The following is a 21,093-nucleotide window of genomic DNA, read 5'->3' on the forward strand; positions in this document are numbered from 1 at the left end:
GCTGATAAGGAGAATAAGCATAAACCTGTATCATGCTCTCAAGTACTGTTCACGGGTCTAACAGTGCCGCAAAGTGAAGTATTTATCAGAACCGATTAAACAGGAAACGTGTGTTTTAGATTTAACTTGATCAGCTAGGAATGGCAGCTGTAACTCAGGATCACCATAGACTTGATGGTTCTACCAGTCATCACTTATGAACAAATATAAAATATCCCAAAATTTCCTGGAGTGTCACGAAATTTTGGGCTTTACAAATCAATCAAGTTTATTTGTAGGGCACATTTCAGCAACAAGGCAATTTAAGGTGCATTACATCATAAAACCATACAAAGTCTTAAAAAAAAAAAACACTGTACAGTCAACAATTGCGAAAACCAGTAAGATATGCATCCAAATCATAAGTTTTGAAGTCACAATGACGAGGTGTTTGTTTTGCCTTTTTACTCTGAGAAATGATTGAACTGTACTGCCCTCTAGTGGGTAATTTCTGGTCATATACCTTGACTGAACGTGGAGAGACAAATAAAAATGAATTATTTGTCTAATAATAATAATAGTAGTAGTAGTAGAAGAAGAAGAAGAAGAAGAAGAAGAAGAACAAGAAGAAAGAAAAAACAATACTTCATTATTATCAACCACAGTTGCAATAACAGCAGTAAATAAAGCGGTACAAGTAAATTACAACAGAAAATTGAATAAAATAAATGAATACCTACTTTGTAAGAATAGTAATAATAATAATGGTGATAAGAATAAGATTAAGAATGAAAATACAAATTTCATATAGTCGATTCTAATTATTGATACTCTAGTACAACTATGTGTACATAATAAGTGGTATGCTTTTTCTTATTTATGCACAGAACTCAAAAATAATGTCTCTCACCCTTTTTACATTTTATTAATATATTTAATTTCCCATATGCCTTTTACACTACATATTTGGCAATTCTAACAATATACTTGGCAACACTAAAGTTAAGCTATGCCGCCCTCCAGAGGCGATACCTAAAATAGTTTTTTCTACATAAATTACATCATGATTTCAGATTATTTCCACTAATAGGAGAATATCAGTCCATGTTGACTGGCACCAGTCAGAGTAAGAGAGTCCCTCTGTTGTTGTACTGAAACACAGAGAGGTGGCAATGAAACCATGAATGATTCATGAAGTCAGCTGTCCTTATGAGAAAAATGTAGGCTCCCACCATATGTGAGAAACATTTATTATTTGCCGCTTTAGATGGGTGAAAAGCCATGTGCACATACCCCGCAGCCAGCTGACAGAGCATCTAATGCAGATTAAATATTGCATTAGACCCATTACTGCCATTACTTGAAATAAATAGGACTTAATATCTGAGGTGATGACCTTGAATTCTGTGGAAATATAAGAAAATATTACAGAGACTGGTAATGATGACATAAGGAAATATTTTTTGCCTTCAGTGGTATATTCAGTAAATTTCTCTCATACTTGATTTTCAGATGTCTTTTTTTTTTTTTTTTTTGTCAGAGAGAAGACTGCACAGACTGAACTCAAGCTGCGGGTCAGATTGGTCTAATATTTAGCAGCAGCTCGATGCAAACACTTAACGAGGGCTGATATGAGGAATTTAAGCCCTGACCCTTTTTTTCGTCAGGGACCAGCGCCGTTACGTCGAAAGAGCAGCGAGAGCCGGGGTATATTGCAGCGACTCTATCAGCCAGAGCAACCCCACACTGTTGTTATTCACTTCGAAATAGATAATAATAACAACGCAAGAGCTCGCAAGTTGCATCAAGACTGTGGCTGCAACTGTCAAAGGTGGAGTGGATACGCGCATGACCCAACACACACTACTGTAATACTGTACACGACCGCCGAGATAAAATCCGTATAAAAAAGCCGAAATAATCCCGAGGTAAGGAGCCGGGGACTGGACTAACATCCGACGTTTGTTCTTTTCCTTCGCTTCGTTTTCTTTTACTCTAACCGACTGTCTCACAGCCGTCGAAATTACTGCACTAAACATATTTTTGTGCCTCCCTTCAGCTACAGCCAGCGCAGGGATTTTTTTTTTTTTTTTTACTCCTCCTTCGTAATAAAGTCGCCATTTTGCTTCACTGCCTATATAAACCATTCTGTATTCTAATATTTTTCCTTCAGGAGCCGAGGACCTGGTCGTGTTTCCTGGGTGTTTTGTTAATATTTCTGGAGGGTCTAAGGAGAAGACGGAGGTTGGAGAAGTGCCTCGTGGTGTACATATTAATGCAGAAAAGGAGGAGGGAGGAGAATGCGTTTGGAAGCTGGGAATGAGGTGAAACTACACTGGATTTCTTTTCATGGACACTCGGGAGCGTGATTCGTCTTTTTGTCGTCGTGTTCAGAAGAGACGAGGCTGACGGTTGTCCGTGTCCCTTCGGCCCCCCAGCCTCCTGTTTGAACGGCCCTTGACGTACAAGCAGGTGTGATTGCCATGTAACATAACATTGGTGGAAAAAACGCCCACTTTGGTGCCTGTCTCCTGACCTCCTCCTCCCGTCACGTGGGTGACCCGGTGGGGCCCCCCAGGGCTCCTGCTGCTGAGTGACTGACCCCACAGTTCAGGTAGGTGTGGTCGGACTAAAGGAGGAAAAAGTGGAACACTTTTATTGTTTTTATTTACCGTACTCACATGGTCAAATTGAGCCTGACCATAGCTGACAAACACCGTGGCAGTGGGCCACGTGCAGTGGGAAATACTTGTTTGCATGTTGGCTTGTTTGAGGTGTCACAAGCTTGTATTCGTTATAACTTGAAGGACGGTGTCAAAGAATCTTTTATGGAATTACTTATTGTATTCGGCACATTATTGTTCCTAATTAAAAAACAAAAACATGAGAGTAAAAATGCTTGTTTCGCAATAATATCAAATTTGTTTTATTTTAAAATAGAAACAGTTTTTTCAACCATTTTAAAAGTATATATTTTAATGTTAAATGAGTTCTTCTGATCATTCCAACCTTTTGCCATTAAGTACTTTTGTAGTACATTTTGAGACTTAACTATAGACTCCCTTAAGTTTCAAGTTATTTTCTAATATGTGCTCTAGCCTTACTGTAGGGAAATGTAGCTTTAGGAGTCCAATAAATAATATGTCTACTAGTTGGATGTTATTTAGAGTTAATTTGGTTTAATCATGGCATAACATTTTAGAGCAATCAATTAGTCTGAACATGGATAAGAGTTATTTAATTTTCCTTTGGGATCAAGAAAGTTTTTTTGAATTTGTATTGAACCAGAATCCAACAAAATAAAACAGGTTTTAATACTCAGATTTCAGAGAACTATGGATTTTTTAAAATAAAATTTTAGCAATTTATCACTATTTTCATATTTCAGGTCAAAACTTTACTGCAAGTAAAAACAAAACTGATACACAATGGTTTAATCACATTGTATTTGTTTACAGGTTTTAAATGGAAGTACAGTAGGTGGGTGCAAAATGACAACACTAAAAAATAACATGGGCGTAAAATTTGAAAACGGGTGCATTAACTCAGGGCCTAAATTAATAACAATGTTATTTTGATTCTACATAGACCAAAGCAAAGGCACTTGCTAAATGTTGTAGTAGTTTATAAGTTCTTAATGTTAAGATTTTCTCTTGTTGCTGTTCTGGTTTTTATAGATACACCAGTATTTATTGCTGGTCACTTTGTCGTGCTATCTGCTCAGTTAGCCAGCTTGCAGTTGGCTTCATGACAGACATATTGCTTGTGACTTGCCAGCTGTAGTGTCAAAACAGTTTTAGCTTCATTAGACTCACGTTTCATGCCATGGCTGTTTTTTTCACAACTATTTCTAAACAGATAAATGTTTTTCTTGTAATCAGAAAATAATATATAGTGGCCGTCTTTCAGATAGCTGACCAGCAGTTCGTAGTAGTTGGAAGTGGAACACTAATCTCTGTATAGACGGTCACTATGCCACTTTCTCTGACATCTAAATAAAAGATCATTAAACCGTGGGATCAGTATGGTGAAATGTTTTAGAGAAACCTACTAAGCGGTTTACATTGTTAGGTGGAGCTGAAACTGTTTGGCCTTTAGCTTGTTAAGTGAGAAAAATACCAAGTTTATTGAAAGTTTGTTAGCTCCATTGTTTGTTTGCATATATTTTAATATTTTGTCATTTGTAAACAGAGGGAAAAAATTCACACAAACTCAAAACATTCACAAAGTATTTTCCTACAATGTGAATGTTGTATTTTAATATTTGAAGTAAGCTACATTTTAATTCCATTAGCTATGTACCAATTTAAAAAGAAAGTATGTGTTTAACTTTTTGCAAAGAACCTTGCAAACTTAATCTCTGTTTATTTGTTCAGTTTTTTTTTTACTGGTTTTTGCACTAAAGTCTCACAGTTACTCATTTCTGTTTTTTTGGTTTTTTTTACCCACATTTGTTAGTTTCAGGGCTTGGGTGATCTAACACCCCTCAGTCATACTAAATTACTGTTCCTGCATGCTCTCTAGTTCCTGTTTGTGCTTATGTGCATTTCAACTTCTTGTTTAATGAAGAGCACGTGCTATGCATGTCAGAATATCTTTAAGCAAAATTAAAGCAAATTATTTCCAGGATACATCATCCAGAAGAGCGTATATATTGTAAAGCATGGCGTGAAAATGGAAACTGATTGGTTCCTCCTGGGTGTCATACAGTTTGGTGTTGTAATTTATAAAAAGTAACATTTGAGTGAAAGCATGTTGGATTCTAAAAGCATGTTGGCTGCCAATTAACAATTGGCAGCCTTGTTCATCAAAATTTTAGGAACAGTACATTTTGTTTATACAGTAGGCGTGTTGAGATTCAACAATTAATGTTGATAATTAATAATGTAAAGCAGAAAACTTTGCTGTCAACCAGGTGACAGCAAAGTACTGTTGAGTTCTGAACACAGTTGGTTTTTCATAAGCTAGACAGCAAGCAGAGCAGCAGTTCTTGTCTCTGTCCTTACTTTGACGTACCTTTTGTCTAATGGGCAGAGCATGAAGTTAGTGTGCAAGTCAGATTATTGATTTTGAAATGAAACATGGAAGGTCACACCCTCATTACCACTGCAGATGATGTGTGTGCCTCCACCTTTAGTCCAACAGTACCAATGACCAGTATGAAGACTCTGCATTAACAAGGAGAGAGCATCTTCACAGACTATTGATGTAATGGAGTGCTAATAATGTTCTTACAAACATTGGGAACAGATTAATGAGCAGCAGAAAGCCTTTAACCTCATAATCTACCATTGTAGGTATGGAGAGCTCCAGTGGCCCCAGGCTTGGGAAGCTGTCCTCACCAGGCCTGCCAAGGGGCCAAACACCCAAGCATGGTCATCCCCAGGAGTTTGTTAGAAGCACGCCGTGCCCTGAAAACAACAACAAACATAGTGAGTGATATACCAATGTCCCTCTTTATATATAATTAGTGAGAATTAAGCTTTTGTTGGGATAAACCAGGTTAGTAGTGGCTTCATCCCCAGATGAATTCATCTGGGGATGTGAAGTGGAGCATCTGTCCTACTAGTGACCTCTGACATAACATACTAACACATATTGTAAATGTGTTTGAATTTTTGTTCATACAGTGCCGTACAAAAGCATTCACACTGTGTGGGAGTTTTTATTTTATATTAGAGTCTACTACTTCTGTATATTTCATTGGAGTTTATATGATAGACATAAGCTAATTATGTCTAACATGCTTAGCTTATCTCAGATTTTGGAAGTTTTTAACATAAAAACCTTAGTGTATTTTTGTATTCTGTTCTTTTTAAAAATGTTTCTTGACTCCAATTAAAATTTTATTTAAGGAATTTTATAAATGTAACTTAAGTTGACATAAAACTAATAAACCATAAGTAAATGATTGTGGTTACTAGTATCAGTACAACATGGGCAGTGTTGACTTAAAATTTAATTATGGTATTATGCGTTACAGCTATGTCAAAGCGATAAAAGTGATAATTTAAACCTATTATCACTTCTTTTAAATCTTTTTTTAGGTCATTAGTTATCTCCATGGCAAAGCAATGAAAGACTCAAACTCAAATGCCTCTGTTAGAAAACATTTCAATTTTTAAATGTACCTCTGGTACACTACTTGACTGGTTCAAGCCTTACCTAAAGAACAGGGATTTTGTCATGTCATTAGGCAACGTTTCATTGAAGCAAACAAAGATCACATGTGGGGTACCTCAAGGTTCCATCTTGGGGCTCTCCTTATTTAATATCTACATGTTACCACTAACTCATATTATAATATTTACTACCATAACTATGTAGATGATACACAGCTCTACATTACAATGCCGCCAGGTGACAATGAACCCGCGGAAGCACAGAGAATGTGCAGAAAGTCAAGTCAGTGTGTGAATGTGCAGAAGTTTCTTCTGATGAGTAGAAACAAAACTGAAGTTATTATCTTTGAACCTAAAGAAGAACGATCTAGAATCTGCCTACAGCTTCACTTATTACAGCTAGAAAGTGATCAGGGCCAAAATCTGTATGCAGTGATGGATATAGACCTGAATCTCCAGAGATACATAAAGACAACTGCATCATCTAAAGAACATTTGGACGATTAAATCACTAATGTCCCAACAAAATATAGATAAACTCATCCATGCGCTTATATTTAATTTGTAAATTTATTGATATTTTTTAACTCCCTCATCGAACAAACAGTGGAGAAAACTATAAAATAACAATACAGACCAAAGTGTTTGTATTTTTTTTTCTAAATCTAAGGACGTCAGTAACAAGCAGGTTAAAATAAGCTGGAAATATTGAACCCAAACACTCCCAGTCAGTACCTGGCGATAGGCTGCTTCCTCTTCATGTAATGGACATGATATAAAAGGAAAAGACAGGCAGAGGTTGTCAGATTCTGCTAGAAGGTGAACCTCTGCTGCAGTCTAGTCAAGTTTTCTTCCAGACCTGCTTTGTTTTCAGAAACATCTAACTTCCTTTCAAGTCTGGTCAGCTGATGACGCAGGTCATCATGCCACAAATGCTTTCACCTACATTTGTCACTGTGGAGATGTTAATTGTGTTGTGTTAGTTGCCTGTCACATAAAATTTTGTGGCATGTAGGCCACATAGTTTAGTTTTGGCTTCATCTGACCAGGACACATTTTCCTACATGTTTTCTGTGTTTCATGTGCATAGCTTCTGGAAACCTGAAAGTAAGAGTTCCGATTGCTTCCTTTGAACAACCGCTTTCTTGTAATGCCACCTGTTTTATCTATCACATAAAACCACAAAGAAATGCACTGGAGTTTGTGGACTTAATGTGATTGAATATGAAAATGTTAATAGAGGTATAAATTCTTATGTCACTTGGTATCTTGGTTTTTGTTATCTGCTGAAAATTTATCATTTTGGGTTAGCTGTTGAAAATTTTGCATTGTTTCCAAAAGATTTGATTACCCTACCATATTTCTAACTAGTCCCTACAGCATTTCTTTAAATGATTTATATTTTATTTTAATCATTGGTTCTAGTCTGTATGCAACCCTACCCCTCTCATTAGAAAGGGCCTGGAAACTACAAAATTTTTTTTCCTGGGACTGCCTTACAGTGAGAAAGCCAAACAAACACGTATTGCCAAGCACTGACATGATTGAAACCCCAAGCCATCTGGATGGAGATGGAATATTTTGGAAGGAGAAAGCGAGACTAGGGAATGGTTTTTCAATTCAATAACCAGCAGATCCTCATGACTTTGGTAATAGCATCAGGCAGGCTTGGAAAGCTGGGTCTGTGCTAATATGACCCAGTTGTTTTGGTTGCTGCAAAATAGCCTCCTTTTTCCAGACATAGAGGTGCTTCATTGTGTTTGTTATTAGTAAAATCCCCAGGCTGTATTTTCATATCCATGCGGGGGCCTGCATGTGTTCGGTGGTGCCTGCTTTTTATGGGCGTCAATACAAACCTTATTCACCAAGATGAAGCCCGGAGTACGGAAAACGTAAGAAACAAAAAACACATTTAAGTCGTTATAAAAATCCCTTCTTTATCGTTTTCCAGTTATCTGCCTTATCTGATTGCTGGCACCAGTTCAGAACATGCTCTCTTATATTGCTTCCTACTAATGTGCTGGTCTTGTGGTTTCATGTTGTGTTTATTTTGGTGGAAGACAGTGAGTCAGTTTAAAACGGCAGCTTCTTACAGGCAAGCTCTCAAAGTGTCATATTTGATAGATTTCCCCTATTCTTTATTACTCAATAAAGATACGTTTATAGATCCATCAGTGAAAAGTTGGTGGCTGTCTCCTCATTTTCTCCTTACTGTAAGACTAGAAGTTACACAAATGTACTACTTTAATGAGTAACCCTGCAGATCATGACTAGGAATTTGCGTGTGTGCGTCTGTGTTAGTACTGTTTTCACAGGTGATGAATTGGTCCAGGTTTTTATGGGACTTTTCCAGGTAACTTCATACTCTACAGTGTGTGCATATGTTCCGCTTTCTTTTCCTACGGTTGATTTGCTCTGACTCGCATGCAAAGCTTCCCAGGGATACGAGTGCAATTAAATCATTGTGTTTAGTGTTGTACATAGTTTTTTTATTATTTTTATTTAGCCTAAACTTTCTGATCTTAATCTAAAACAATTAGCTGTTAAAGTTGTTTCAGGAGAAGTTGTATGAAGCTTAGATGATATTAGGAATAGATGTAATGAAAAGTTATGATTAAATATTGGTATTATTAGTTATGGTAAAACCCTTGCATTCCTAACTCATCTTGTTTGTTTTCTGTCATAATGTCCGCACTCCTTTCCATTCTTTTCCAAACAATCTATTGCTGCATAAGGAATGAGGATTAGTGGCAGTGAAGTGAATCCATGCAATTGACCATATGCAGTATTGGCACACAAAGGACTAATGTATGATTCTTGAAATCTAATAACCTTCCAAATATCACATTCAAGCAGTCCCATGCATTATTTTCCATTATAGGAATTGTGACTTATAGTGAGGTAAAAATATTCTACAGTATGATGTTTGTAAACTTCCAAAACTATGGGATTGATCAAACCCCAAAAACTATCCAGAAAAGATTACTGTTGAGTTCTGAAAAAATCTATATAAAGGTTTTTGATAATTGACTGAATCTGCTTTTTATTGTCTTATTAGTGAAACAAATTTCCTCTAGCTGTAAACAGGACACGTTATATGTGATCCTGTGGGTAGAGAATGAGTGACGCACCTGCAGAATGAGGTGACGGCTGTGCAGTTGAAAGGTTGTGAGTTTGGTTCCAGATTTTTCTCACTGAAGTGCAAGACAATGTACCTGAAGTGATCTGCTGATCTGCATTTTGGTGTGAATATTTGTGTGGAAAAATCACTTTGGATGGTCTGTATGTCAAGAAAAGTGTTCTATAAGTTTATTTACTTATACATCTATTTACTATTGGTGTAGCACATCCTTCTCATCGACAACACTGTTTCACTCAGCTGGTTTGGCTTAAAACATTGGAATAAACAAGAATTTTATCAGACTAATTATGTTTAATTTTTCATTTCGTGTCTTTTGTTTGTTAATGGTTTTTCCTGAATAAAATTTAGCACAAAGAAATAATAGAAAACAAACTCTGTCTAAGCCATTCTTCGATGTACTCGTGGTTTCCTGAAAGTCTTCGTGCTTTGAAACATGAAGATAATAAGTTCAGATCGGCTTGCATGCGTTCCTAAAGTGTTGTGATTAAGCTTTAATCTTGCCACACCAGACAGATCACATGGGAGGATGTGGTCCTTGAGGTTGACTTTGAGACATTTTTCTTTGTTGTTTTATGTTTTCTTCCCTTTGATATTGTGTTTAAACCTGGTATTATTATTTCTTTTGATTAGATAGACATAAATCTGTTATTTAAAATGCTCCGTTCAACTGCAGGCTTAGCAAAAAGTCAGTGTTTGCTGACTCTTTCCTAAGTCAGTCTTTGCAAAAAATATTGTCAGGCTCAGAGAACACTTAACCATTTAAAAGGAAATAAAAAATGTCTGGTTCTGTGGTATACCTTCAAGAAAGTCTTTCAAAGTAAGTAGAAGATATGGAGCAGATATTATTTAAGATATTAACGTATTAATTTTTAATACCTTTTTAAACCAGATTAGACCTAAAGCAACCCAGAAGATATTCAAATTACATTAAGTATGCTGCTGCATTATCTTTGTACTTCAAAGTCAGATTTTCTGAGTTCCCAGGCAGAAAAGCAACAATACAACTCAGACAGTCAGAGCTTGCTGAGGACGTTTAGTATTCAAGATGGCCGCACGCCCACAGAATGCAGGCGTGGACTTCATCGTGTTTGCATCTAAATAAACCAGTAGCACCAAAAGTTCTGTAGATCTGTTTGTGGACATGTTCCTTCAATGTTTGAACATACTGAATGGAGAGAAATATGCTGTTTTGGTATATTATTGCTAATATTAGCCAGCACATACACAAATATCTAGTCCCACTGTTCTGCAGCATGCAGAAAACAAAAATTATATTATATGTGATATATTTCCTAGCTCAAAACCGACTTCTGAGACACGCTAGATACAGCATGTTCAATGTTAAATAATGTAAAGAATAGGAAAAATATTCTCTTTTTTCCAGAATATAAAAGTGACATCCCTCAGGGCGCCATAATGAGATTTAAAAAACATTAAAAATAGTAATATGTTGATTTTGACTGATCTGATTTTGTAAGTGTACATACTGTAGGTACCTTATATTTTAATTTAGGAATTTCACAGATATTTGAGCAGATGAGCCAGCTTAAATCTATAAATGTAAGCAGCTTTCTGCCACCGTTGTGCAGTTAGTTAACTGTAGATGTTCTTCATAAAGTTATGTCTATACACATCAGTGTAGCAGCAGAATATTCACTGTTGCAGAAGACAGGATGTTGGGCAGAAATGATTTACATAGAATTCACTGTTCTACAATTTTAAAAATGTCAAATTAAGTTTTTTTTATACTCATCAATCAAGGCTTCATTGCAATGGTAGTATGACGGAGTAATTCATATTGATTTGTCCACTTACCTGCTGCAAATTGCTGGGTAAGTATTTTAACCCACTGTGATTTTTTCATATTTAAACTTTTACACACAAACTCCAAGATAACATTTAAAAAAAATTATTTACATATTTTTTATAAGATTTTCCATCAACATCTAAGTTTCAGTGTGTTCCTCATGCATCTTGACGGCTTTGAGCTTTCAGTTTTCTTGCTTCCTTAATTCCTGCTGATGTTCTATATTAATGCGCCTTAAATTTCCTGTTTTATTTGCCATGTTTACCATCAGTCATTTTGAGAGTGATTATTTTGATGCAGCTTTGTGTGATTGCAGCCAAATGCAGGTATTTTGACAGTTGGTGCTTCCCACTCAGGATTAGCCACCACTAGCTTATCCTGTCAGACTAGTCTTATTAACTAAGCCTCTTCCTCATAATGACCCACCTGAGCAACTCAGATAAGATACAGTTGAAAAGCTTACATTCCAACCTCGTACCTGCACTCAATAGTAAAATGTCAATTTTTAGTTGATTTTTTTTAGAAAATATCCGAATTTTCCACTGCCACTAAATCATTTATTATTAATATTTTTATTTAATAAAAGGCTTTAATAAGATACTAAAAACTTAGTACCATTAAAAAGTCAGTGTGTTTCCCTTTTTTGATGTTTTTGTTGCTATTTTAATGAGTTTTTGTGCTTACTGTGGGGTTTTTTCTTACCTAAAAGTAATGCACATTGTCTGTAGTATTTTGCATAATAGTAGCTCAGTTTTTTTTTAAGCTTCTGCAAAGGTCTTCCTATAAGGCTTGAAGTCAAGGCTCGAACTTTCAAATAGGGCAGATATCTCTTCTTGTTGCAGCCTGTGAAACATTGCCCACAAACTCTTCTGCCGTTTTTATTAACAAAACCTTGACAGCACAGCCACCCTCTGAATACAGTATGTTCAAAATGTTGCACACGCCGCAATATTGTAATTAGCACATCGAAAAAGCAACTCTTTCAACAGATTAACACATTTAAACTTGTGGGCTTCATCAGGGTCATCATAAAACATGGAACTGTTTGCATATAGATAGAAAAGGTGCAAAATAGAAAAGAAGTTCACAACAACCAATCTTACATTTACAAATAGAAAGCCAGACAATTAACACATAAGGGGTAGGGTTTGTCACAAGGTGGGTACTCTAAACAGACTCCCACTTGGACAAATTTCAGAATCATACAAGCAGTGGTGAGTTTCCAAAAGCTCCTTTAAAATCCAAAAGCAAGGAACATAGACACAACAATCATAATAGTTGTATAAAGGTCATGAATGAAAACATGAACGTATTAACTCATTAATTAAAAGTTCCATAATCATAATTATTAAAAATGGAAAAGTATGTTGAAACATTTTATCTCTGTGACAAATGAGTGATATTTGTCAAATGTGTACAGCTGGAGCACAAAATAAAGACCCATAAATATGAAGTTTCTGTTGTCAAATGTGCAGTTGCAATGTCTTCTGTTGCTTAAAACATAAACATACAGTTTATCATTAAATATAATTGTGAAAAGTTGTGGAAAGCCACTGGCGTATGTGGTTATATGGAAAAAATATTCACCCAGTCTGGTTTATGGACATACACAGATCTGAAATAACATTATGTTAATTGACAGGTGAAGTGATAAATGGTTCAGTAACAGTTTAAACTGCATAATTTTGATGTGTTGACCTTCAAATTCCTCAAGAGGTAGATCCAATCAAACGTGGGTGTTGATGTGTTAGACAAATAAATCCATGGAGATGGAGGCCCCACCTTGCAAAACTTGTCAGCTACTAACAGATTTATACCACATAGCACAGCATGCCTTCAGGATATGAGTGCTGTCTATATCTTGACTGGTCTGGACTGTTTTTACAAAAAATAAGGGCAAACAAAAGATGTATTTTGGCACATGAAGTGTGTTTTCAGTGTACAGAAAACAGCACCAGGTGCTGCACAAATTTCGTTCACTCATTATGAGCTTCTTTCTTTAGAAGACAATGGCCTCAGAAGAAGTTTCGAATCTCCCTACAATATTATATTGACTATGTTAGCACAGGAAACCATACCTTTGGTGATTTTAAATATCTCAGCCTGATGTCCGTATGTGCAAACATCAATGTTCTAAACAGGCAGAATGAGACCATTCTCCCTGTGAGACCCTCATTTCTGGCACACAGCTGCCATTTGATAAAACTACACATTTGCATTTGTTTCCATCAGTTTTTTGCCTTTTCTCTCCATGTACTCACAGTTCCTCTGATGTATTTTGTCCCATTCTGGATGGATAAACAAATTCCTTCCTTCATCTCTTTAACTGTCTTTTGTTTAAATTAATAAAATGGAGAATATTTGGGGGTATTTTTGCCTGGTTCCTAAAATTTTATTTATAAGCTTCATTATCCTAGTACGTAGTATTTGTGGAGTTTTTCAGTTGTGAAAAAGATGACAAACAGATTGGTAAGAAGAAAGAATCTTAAGTTTGGGAGTCATTTTCCATAAGGAGGGAGCGGCAGGCTTTCTGTAGCAGGCGGTGTCTGGCTTTTATGTATCTGGACTATATAGCTTGTTCTGTAAACATGGGTCATTTTTATGCTTATTTATATGTAATGGAACGATTAAAAACCCCACTGTGAGCTGCTGGTGGAGTATACATTTGCAAAGATTTAGCTCGTTCTTTTGTCAGCTCGTTTTCCTCCTTTATTTTTGTCCTTCCCTTGAAATTATACATATGTGACCAGCCAGCTGGAGTTATTGTGATTGAAAGTCTTTAAACCCATTATACCACATTAGTTCTGCAAAAGCATGGAAAAAAACAGCTGTAAGATCAATGCATAATTTGTAAGTATCCAGATTGCATTTCAGAAATCTTAACCATGTCTGTTCCTTTGAACTGGCTGTGTAATGTGTGGTTTAGCGGTAGTATTAAACTGGTAGTCATCGCTTCTTACAAAGAATGAGTCGTTATTCTGTGGTTTCAGGCACTGTGCGCCCTGAAAGTAGTTTTTCATTTGGACACTTGCTTTCTCACGCTAGCTACTAATTTTAAAAATATGTGGTCCAAGGATCTCCCACTCTGAGTCAGTTTCGCACTATGAAACATGAGAGTGCAAACCTGCAAATCAACGGAAAGTTGTGCACTCTGAGCATACAGTAGCATTGTTTTTACATGCAGAAAGCCATTTGCACATGAGCTGCTTGGATGGGCTGTACATTCTAATATTAATGTCAATGTAGCACATGTGGGTCTGTTGTAGAAATGTTTAATGGAAGTGTGAATAACAATTCCACCCATCCATCCACCCACCTACCTACCTACCTTTGTCAATGCCTCTGTGAAACTGTCTATTAATCATTCATTGTTTTAGTTTCCACATATAATGCTTAGAATTTACACAAGAATATATGGTGTTATGATTTTTAGTAGTTTTTAGTACATTATGTCGTGTCCAATGGCAACTGAGCTTTTTTGAGTTGTAATGTAACTAATTGAACTGAGGCAGAGTAGTGAGATAACACAAGATCTAAAGTAATTCAAACATCTTCTTCTGTTTTATGTTACATTTGTAAGAAAATTGGGATATATTATCAGTAACTAGTTATTATTTAGCGTATAAGCTTTCTTATAGCTATATTTCTGTTGACCTGTTGAGGTAGCAGGTTTCTTTAGTTTCCTGTTTGCAAAGATCATCTCGCCATCAAGATCAGAGAATAAGGTTGAGTTCATTTGAAAGACTTTTTTTTCTGTTTTAGTGCTGCTTCTGTTGATGAACAGCAAAAATTTACATTATGAGATAATTCCACCAAAGAAAGGAATGATGGTTCCTGAGGTTAGGGTTAGATCATCTTCTCCTATAATAAGACAATTTAGTTGTGAACAAACATGGAAGTGCTTAGCTAAAGCACAGCTACAGTGGGGCAAAAAAGAAAGAGAGGGAGGGCAGTAAGACAAAGACAGCATGAGTCTGAGAGCCCGTCGCACTGACAGAGTCTGGTTTTCTTTTCAGTAAGTCAGTGTCTTCTGGCGCTGCTCCACCTCACTTCTCTGTCTTACTCACTTTCTGGAAGCAGATCTGACTGGGAGGGAATATGGGGACGTCTTCGAAAGGAGGTGCGTATACGAAGAAGAGGAAGAAATGCGCTTAGTGTGTGTGTGTGATGGAGTGAGTGAGAGAGAGAGGAAATGAAAATACATGCAGAGAAAATACATGCAGAGAAAATACAGTATACGCGGTCGTGGAAAGTAGTAAAAAAACATGAGTGCATATGAAACGAGAGGTGTGAGAACAGTTTTTTTAATGTAAACCACATTGTCTGCAGCAGACTCTTACTGTAAGCATTGTGTTCTGAACCCAGGTGAATTGGTTTCTTCACCTTTTGTCCATTTAGATTGAGGAAGTAGTGAAACTATGCCCTCATTCCACAAGGCATGTGTTCGTGGCAAATGTTTGTTTATAACTACAGTAGGTCTGTAGCCCACTGTGCAGACACAGACAAAGGTTTCTGTGTAAGTGTTTGTCAAGGAAAACAAATGGCTGTTCTGTACGTGCATACTGCTGTGTGTAGGGGTGTGTGCTTGTGGGTAATGTGTGAACGCTTGCACTAAGGGAGAGAGCAGTTGCAGGCGTAGCTAGGAGAACGCAGAGGTTATTTGAGATCGTTAGACAGCTGCCAGGACTCCTGTGTCCTGACTCTTGTCCTCTCTACTTTTCTTTTCTCTTCTTGCACGCCTTCAAGTGTTAAACAGTGTGGCGCAACAGTTGCAGGCAGCTGGGAGCGAATCACACTCTGACATTAGCAGAACAGCTGTTTTATCCCTGTGGCCTGTGCATGAGAACCGGGGTTTGGGTTTGACACAATGGGCCTGCTTTGTTTCAGACCAAAACAATGCACGTGATTGCTGGAACATCAGAGCACCAGTGTGCTCCAAACTTAAAACTTCTGCTTAAAGATTGTAATTTATTTACAAAGATAATCCAAAAGAGAAGAGTTAACATTTTATATTCATAAGCATAATTTATGTGCAGAACAGGCTTTGATTGTTTGCATTGTAGCGCAGTTTACAAAATTTGAGTCAGATTGTTTTGCTTTCACTAAAGAGGCCTCTAATTGTGGTAAGATAAGTGGATGTTATTCCCATAGCAACAAGATCATATCTTTCCCAAGAGCAAAATTCATTAATTATGCTGTTTTTTTTCAAGGCCTTTATTTTCTAGGACAAGAATTAGAATGCAAGCTCAATTTCATTCCCAGCAAAAGAGCAGCTTTGCCAAGTGCATCACCTCTCCAGCTGCTACCCAGCTAATAGAGAAATGCTCTGGTGCCTGGAGAATATTAATACACTCATATCAATGCATTGACATCACACACACACTGGTAATGGGTTTGTGTACTTGTTTGTGCAGGACTGTGTGCTTTTATGTTTACACATTTTGGCAAGTATTTGAAGTTTAAAGTCTGCAATGTTGTGCTACTTCTCATTCTATTTTGCTCTATTTTCAGTTATTTTCAGACTAACTTAATGTTATGAGTCTGCAAAAAGAGATTAGACACAAACATTTTCAGTAGTCTTTGTCTGCGGGTTTGGGTCTGAGAGAACAAGAGATGAAGAAAGAAAGTGGAGGTGTTAAAAGTTTGCTGTGTAATTCTTGTGACTTGCAAAATCTGTCATACCCCTTTTCACATTGATGCAAAAACAAACTTCAGTGTGTCTGATTAAGATTTTATGCGATTGATCTCCACAAAGTTGTGAATAATAGTGAAGTAGAAGGAAAATGATGCACAGGTGTAAAAAAGAGTGGCGTGCATTTCTACTTAACTCTCCTCCACAAGAGTCAATATTGTGTAGAGCAGCTTTTCACTTCTGCTACAGCTGCAAAAGAGAGGTATGTCTCACACTTTGCGTCATACTCCTAGAGACCGAAAATTTTGCAGATTCTGTTTCCTTTTGTCTTCTGAAAAAACAAAATGTCCACAGAATGCTACTACCACCATCATTTTCTGATCACAGAGATTGTGTTTTCAGGGTGACGTTCTCTTCCATACATAGCATTTTGCTTGTAGGGAACAAACTTAAATTTTGTCTCACACACCAAATTTGTGGCGGTCACAACTAGTAGTTGAATGTGCTTTGATTTAGGATTGAGGCTCACTGAACTGTAGACTGAACCTTAGACTAAGTATACAGCTGTGTCTAAAAGGTTTTATCAAGCCATCCTTTGTGCTGAAGAAAATAACTTCCTCCGCATGATGCTGTCACTCCCATGTTTCATATGCGGCATTGTGTGTTTAGGATGATGTACAATGTTTTCTGAGTTGCCATGACCCTCTTCACTACCACTTTGACTGATTATCTCTGTTAGCTTAGGTGGACGGACAGGTCTTGTGAGATTTGCAGTTGTTCCAAATGTTTTCCACTTTCAAATGAGGACTGAAAAAGTGCTTTGCGAGATGTTCCAAACTTGGAGTATTTAAGATCCAGGTTGTTTTTTTAGACAACCTGGAAACACAGGTTTCCAGGTTGTTTTTTGTGTGGCTTTTCTTGGTCTTGCCATGTCGATGTAGTCAGATTCAGAGCATATGTAAAGACACATTTTGCAGACCAGGGTTACCTGCAGCACTGTCATTCAGTATTATGTTCAGGCAGAATCATTCTTCTGTGAAATTCCCTTCTCCCTCTTCAACATCCTTTTTATTCTCTTCTCCCTCTTTTCTCACCTTTTCAGTCATGCATACAGTCTTGTACGGAGCACACTCTTCATCTGTCTGGGCTGATTTACTCAGGTAGCAGTGTGCTACGGAGAGGGAGTGTGGGGGTTTTAATTGTGGCAGAGAAAAGAGCAGTACTGAGATGGTGGAACCATCGAGAAAGATGAGCAAGAGCAGAGAGAGAAAAGAGAGAAACTTAGTCTTGTGGTGAGTAAAGAGGAAAGCAGCAATATCAGAGATGAAAGAGGGTACAACAGAGAGAACAGAGTGAGCTGAGGCAGTCAGTCTGCAGTCTGCTGTGTCAGAGGTTCATTCAAGCTCCTGCAATTTATATCCTTTGCTCACACAGCTTTCACTTTCACACACTCATGCAAAAACACACATACTTACACATGGAAATGCACAAGAAAGACTGACATGTGACTCCCCTGGTTTCCATTTAGCTCTGTGTTTACACACACTTGAGTCAGTCCATTTGTTTTTGTGGGAATCCCATGATATCAGATTCTGTATGTGTGGTGAAGCGCCTCCTCGTGTGTGTTTCTGTCCAAAACCTGCTTTATTTTTGCAGGAGGAAAGCAATTGTTCTGAAATAGATTTGGACAATTCACAGCTCTATCAAATAAATAGGAATATTACTGAAAAGTAAATTTATTTTAGTAAGTCAAATCAGTTCACCTATCAAATAAGTACAATTGCTGCTGATTAGAAGCTTCACATTAGTTTGAAAGAGTAATTTAATCTTTAACTGGTTGTTTCAACAATTCAACTGTTTATATTTCTAGAAGATAAAAGCAGTCTGCATCTTAAAAACAGAACTGCCAAGATTTTCATCTCAAGGTATTGGGCTCTTAGTCTGTAAAGAAAAAAAACTTTTTCTGCTGAAGGACTAGTGTAAAATACTGGATGTGACACTGTGCATGATTTTAGGAGATCCCTCATGTACCTGTCTATCCTACCTGCTTAACTCAACCTCTATAGTGATTGTGAATCATTAATTTTGTTTGAACTAAAAGATAGTGAAAATGGTTTGTGGAACACTTCACAAAACTTTGTCATAGCAATTTGCAAGCTTTTATTAAGTGTGAAGTAGTGGCGACACTTTTATCCCAAAGATATTTTGTTCTAATTTTTCCAGGTTTAATGTGTGACGACCAAGCAGATGGGAAGAGAAAAGGTCGGCCTAAGACTGACGGTCAGGAGCTTAGGAGCATTCCTGTGAGTATCTCTCTTGGACATGTCTGGGTGCGTTATCTGGGCTTTGTTACCCCTTAACAGAAGACAGTTTCTTGATAATGTCTGCAAGATAAACCAATTTAAAAAAAAAAAGAATTTGCTGGTTCTCACTCTTTTGTCATCATGTCTATGCAGGCCCATTTGATAATACAATGGAAGGAAGAGTTCAAGCGCCGCTCCAGGGTTAAATGTCCATGTACAGGCTGTTGGCTAGAATTTCCCAGCATCTATGGCGTTAAATACCACTATCAACGCTGCCAAGGAGTGAGTCACTAGCCTCTGCTGCTTTTCCTGCTATTTCGCTGGCTATTTCTGTTTGGATTCTTCCGATAAGGTCTAAAGATTCAAGAAACGCAATTGAATCTTATACAACTATTGAAGTTAAGAAATACAATTTATGTTTTTCTTCTTGAATGACTTCTAAGTTACCTAAGAGCTTTAAATAATAACCACCAACTAATATTGGATAATGTGTAGGGCGAGAGCTTAATCTAGGTCCCCACTCATGATATCTTTCTTCAGCCCACTGTAGCTGAGAAGCTGAGTCACGGCTGTCCCTACTGTGAGGCAGCTTTTGCCACAAAAGTACGGCTGGAGAAGCACAAACTGTGGAACCACCCAGAGAGAGTTAGCAAGGACGCCAAGGAACAGCAGCTTCTTAAGATTCCTGTCAAATCCAACATCAAGAAAAGGTGACTGAAAGTTCAAATTCTTACCCAAAACCACCAGGCGGATGTTTTACGTGTTTTAATGCCTACATCTGTTCCTTCGGTGTGTGAATTTAGGCCTATGGAGAACAGTCCGCCATCGCCGGTGTTCTTTAAGGTGAAAAAAACGTATGAGGTTTCCGCACCGTCTCAGAATGGAGAACTAACCCACCTCAAGAGTGAGAGGAAAGTACACAGTCAGATCCCGGCTTCACAGCAGATTCACCCATCGTCGCACACAGTTCAGTCTCAGTCGCAGTCACAAAGCACATCATCCGACGCAGGAGGGAGTGAAAGTGAAGGCGGGAGTCTTCCCTCCTCTTACCCCGACGAAGATCCAGAGCGAATGAGGCACAGTAAGATTGCAGCAAAATGTTGTAATGTACTTTTGTGTTTGTCGTGTATTCTACGTCTTTAATGATACAATTCCTTTTTTGTATTTTTTTTTTTTTTTAATGGTCCAGGACGGAAGCAAAAAACTCCCAAGAAATTCACCGGAGAACAGCCGTCAATATCCGGGACATTTGGGCTGAAAGGTAAACACCTGCTGCTGCAGATAATCCAGCCTTTCTAATGGAAATTTGCACTCTACCACCATTTTCAATTACCATGTCACCATGGTTATAAAGATGATAAATAGATCATCTGCGTAGACAGAATCAGCATTGATTACAGAAGACCTCAGGAATTATTTGATGTTTTATTTAATTATACAATTCTAAGGAGAACTAATATACCACTGTGTCCCTGCAGAGTTGATTTTAGGCCCTTTCAAGAGAATTGCATTTGGTTGTGTCATTGTGAATGCTCCCTATTGCTACTGATCAATGGAGCTAGTCTTTTAACAGCGTTAATGTGGCAACTGCTGAGATGCTTCATTTCTGGCTAAATGAAACAGTGAGTCACATACACAGCTTTACCAACCTCCTTCTGTCTTTGTCTCATTGATATGCTGGAAATACTCAGTGACTCATGTAGCATATTCGGGCTGTAAAGCACTTCTCATCACATGTCAAACAATTCATCTGCCGTTTTGCAAGACAGATTGCTCTCTTTCAGGCTGCCTCTCATAGATATGTATACAGTGTCTTGCAAAAGTTTTCATAACCCCTGAAGTATTTCATGTACAGTATTTCCTCACTATATCTGCAAACTTCAGTGCAATTTATTGGTTTTGTATATAACAGTCTAAGCCAAAGTAGTGCATAAATTTAAGTAGGATAAGATGATACATGGCATAATTTTTTTTCACCAAAAAAAATATCTGAAAAGTTTGCATAGGATTTGCATTCAAGCTCTATTACTATTATTTCACTAAATAACATCCAACCCAACCAACTGATTTTAATTATAAGCTCAAGGCAATTGGCAAGGCGATAACAG

The 21,093-nt window shown here is 37.3% G+C and overlaps 1 protein-coding gene across 5 annotated transcripts in view; it reads left to right on the forward strand.

The window, feature by feature from the left end:
* Positions 1-1,531: 1,531 nt before the first annotated feature.
* The window catches only part of znf512b (zinc finger protein 512B), a 35,536-nt gene continuing 15,974 nt past the window's right edge, over positions 1,532-21,093 (forward strand). Inside the window, exons 1-9 of one of the 5 annotated variants that reach the window (XM_023332389.1) lie at positions 1,532-1,907; positions 2,153-2,303; positions 2,418-2,593; positions 5,277-5,411; positions 18,906-18,985; positions 19,139-19,267; positions 19,526-19,695; positions 19,789-20,066; positions 20,175-20,246. In XM_023332389.1, the coding sequence (XP_023188157.1) occupies positions 5,279-5,411; positions 18,906-18,985; positions 19,139-19,267; positions 19,526-19,695; positions 19,789-20,066; positions 20,175-20,246 (862 nt within the window). In that variant the 5' untranslated portion in view covers positions 1,532-1,907; positions 2,153-2,303; positions 2,418-2,593; positions 5,277-5,278. Of the gene's footprint in view, positions 2,594-5,276; positions 5,412-15,073; positions 15,171-18,905; positions 18,986-19,138; positions 19,268-19,525; positions 19,696-19,788; positions 20,067-20,174; positions 20,247-21,093 lie in introns of those variants that run through there. The other 4 variants (XM_023332382.1, XM_023332396.1, XM_023332385.1 and 1 more) reach the window with 4 other exon arrangements.

Source organism: Xiphophorus maculatus, chromosome 1 (genome assembly GCF_002775205.1).
Source record: "Xiphophorus maculatus strain JP 163 A chromosome 1, X_maculatus-5.0-male, whole genome shotgun sequence".
Lineage (NCBI taxonomy): Eukaryota > Metazoa > Chordata > Actinopteri > Cyprinodontiformes > Poeciliidae > Xiphophorus > Xiphophorus maculatus.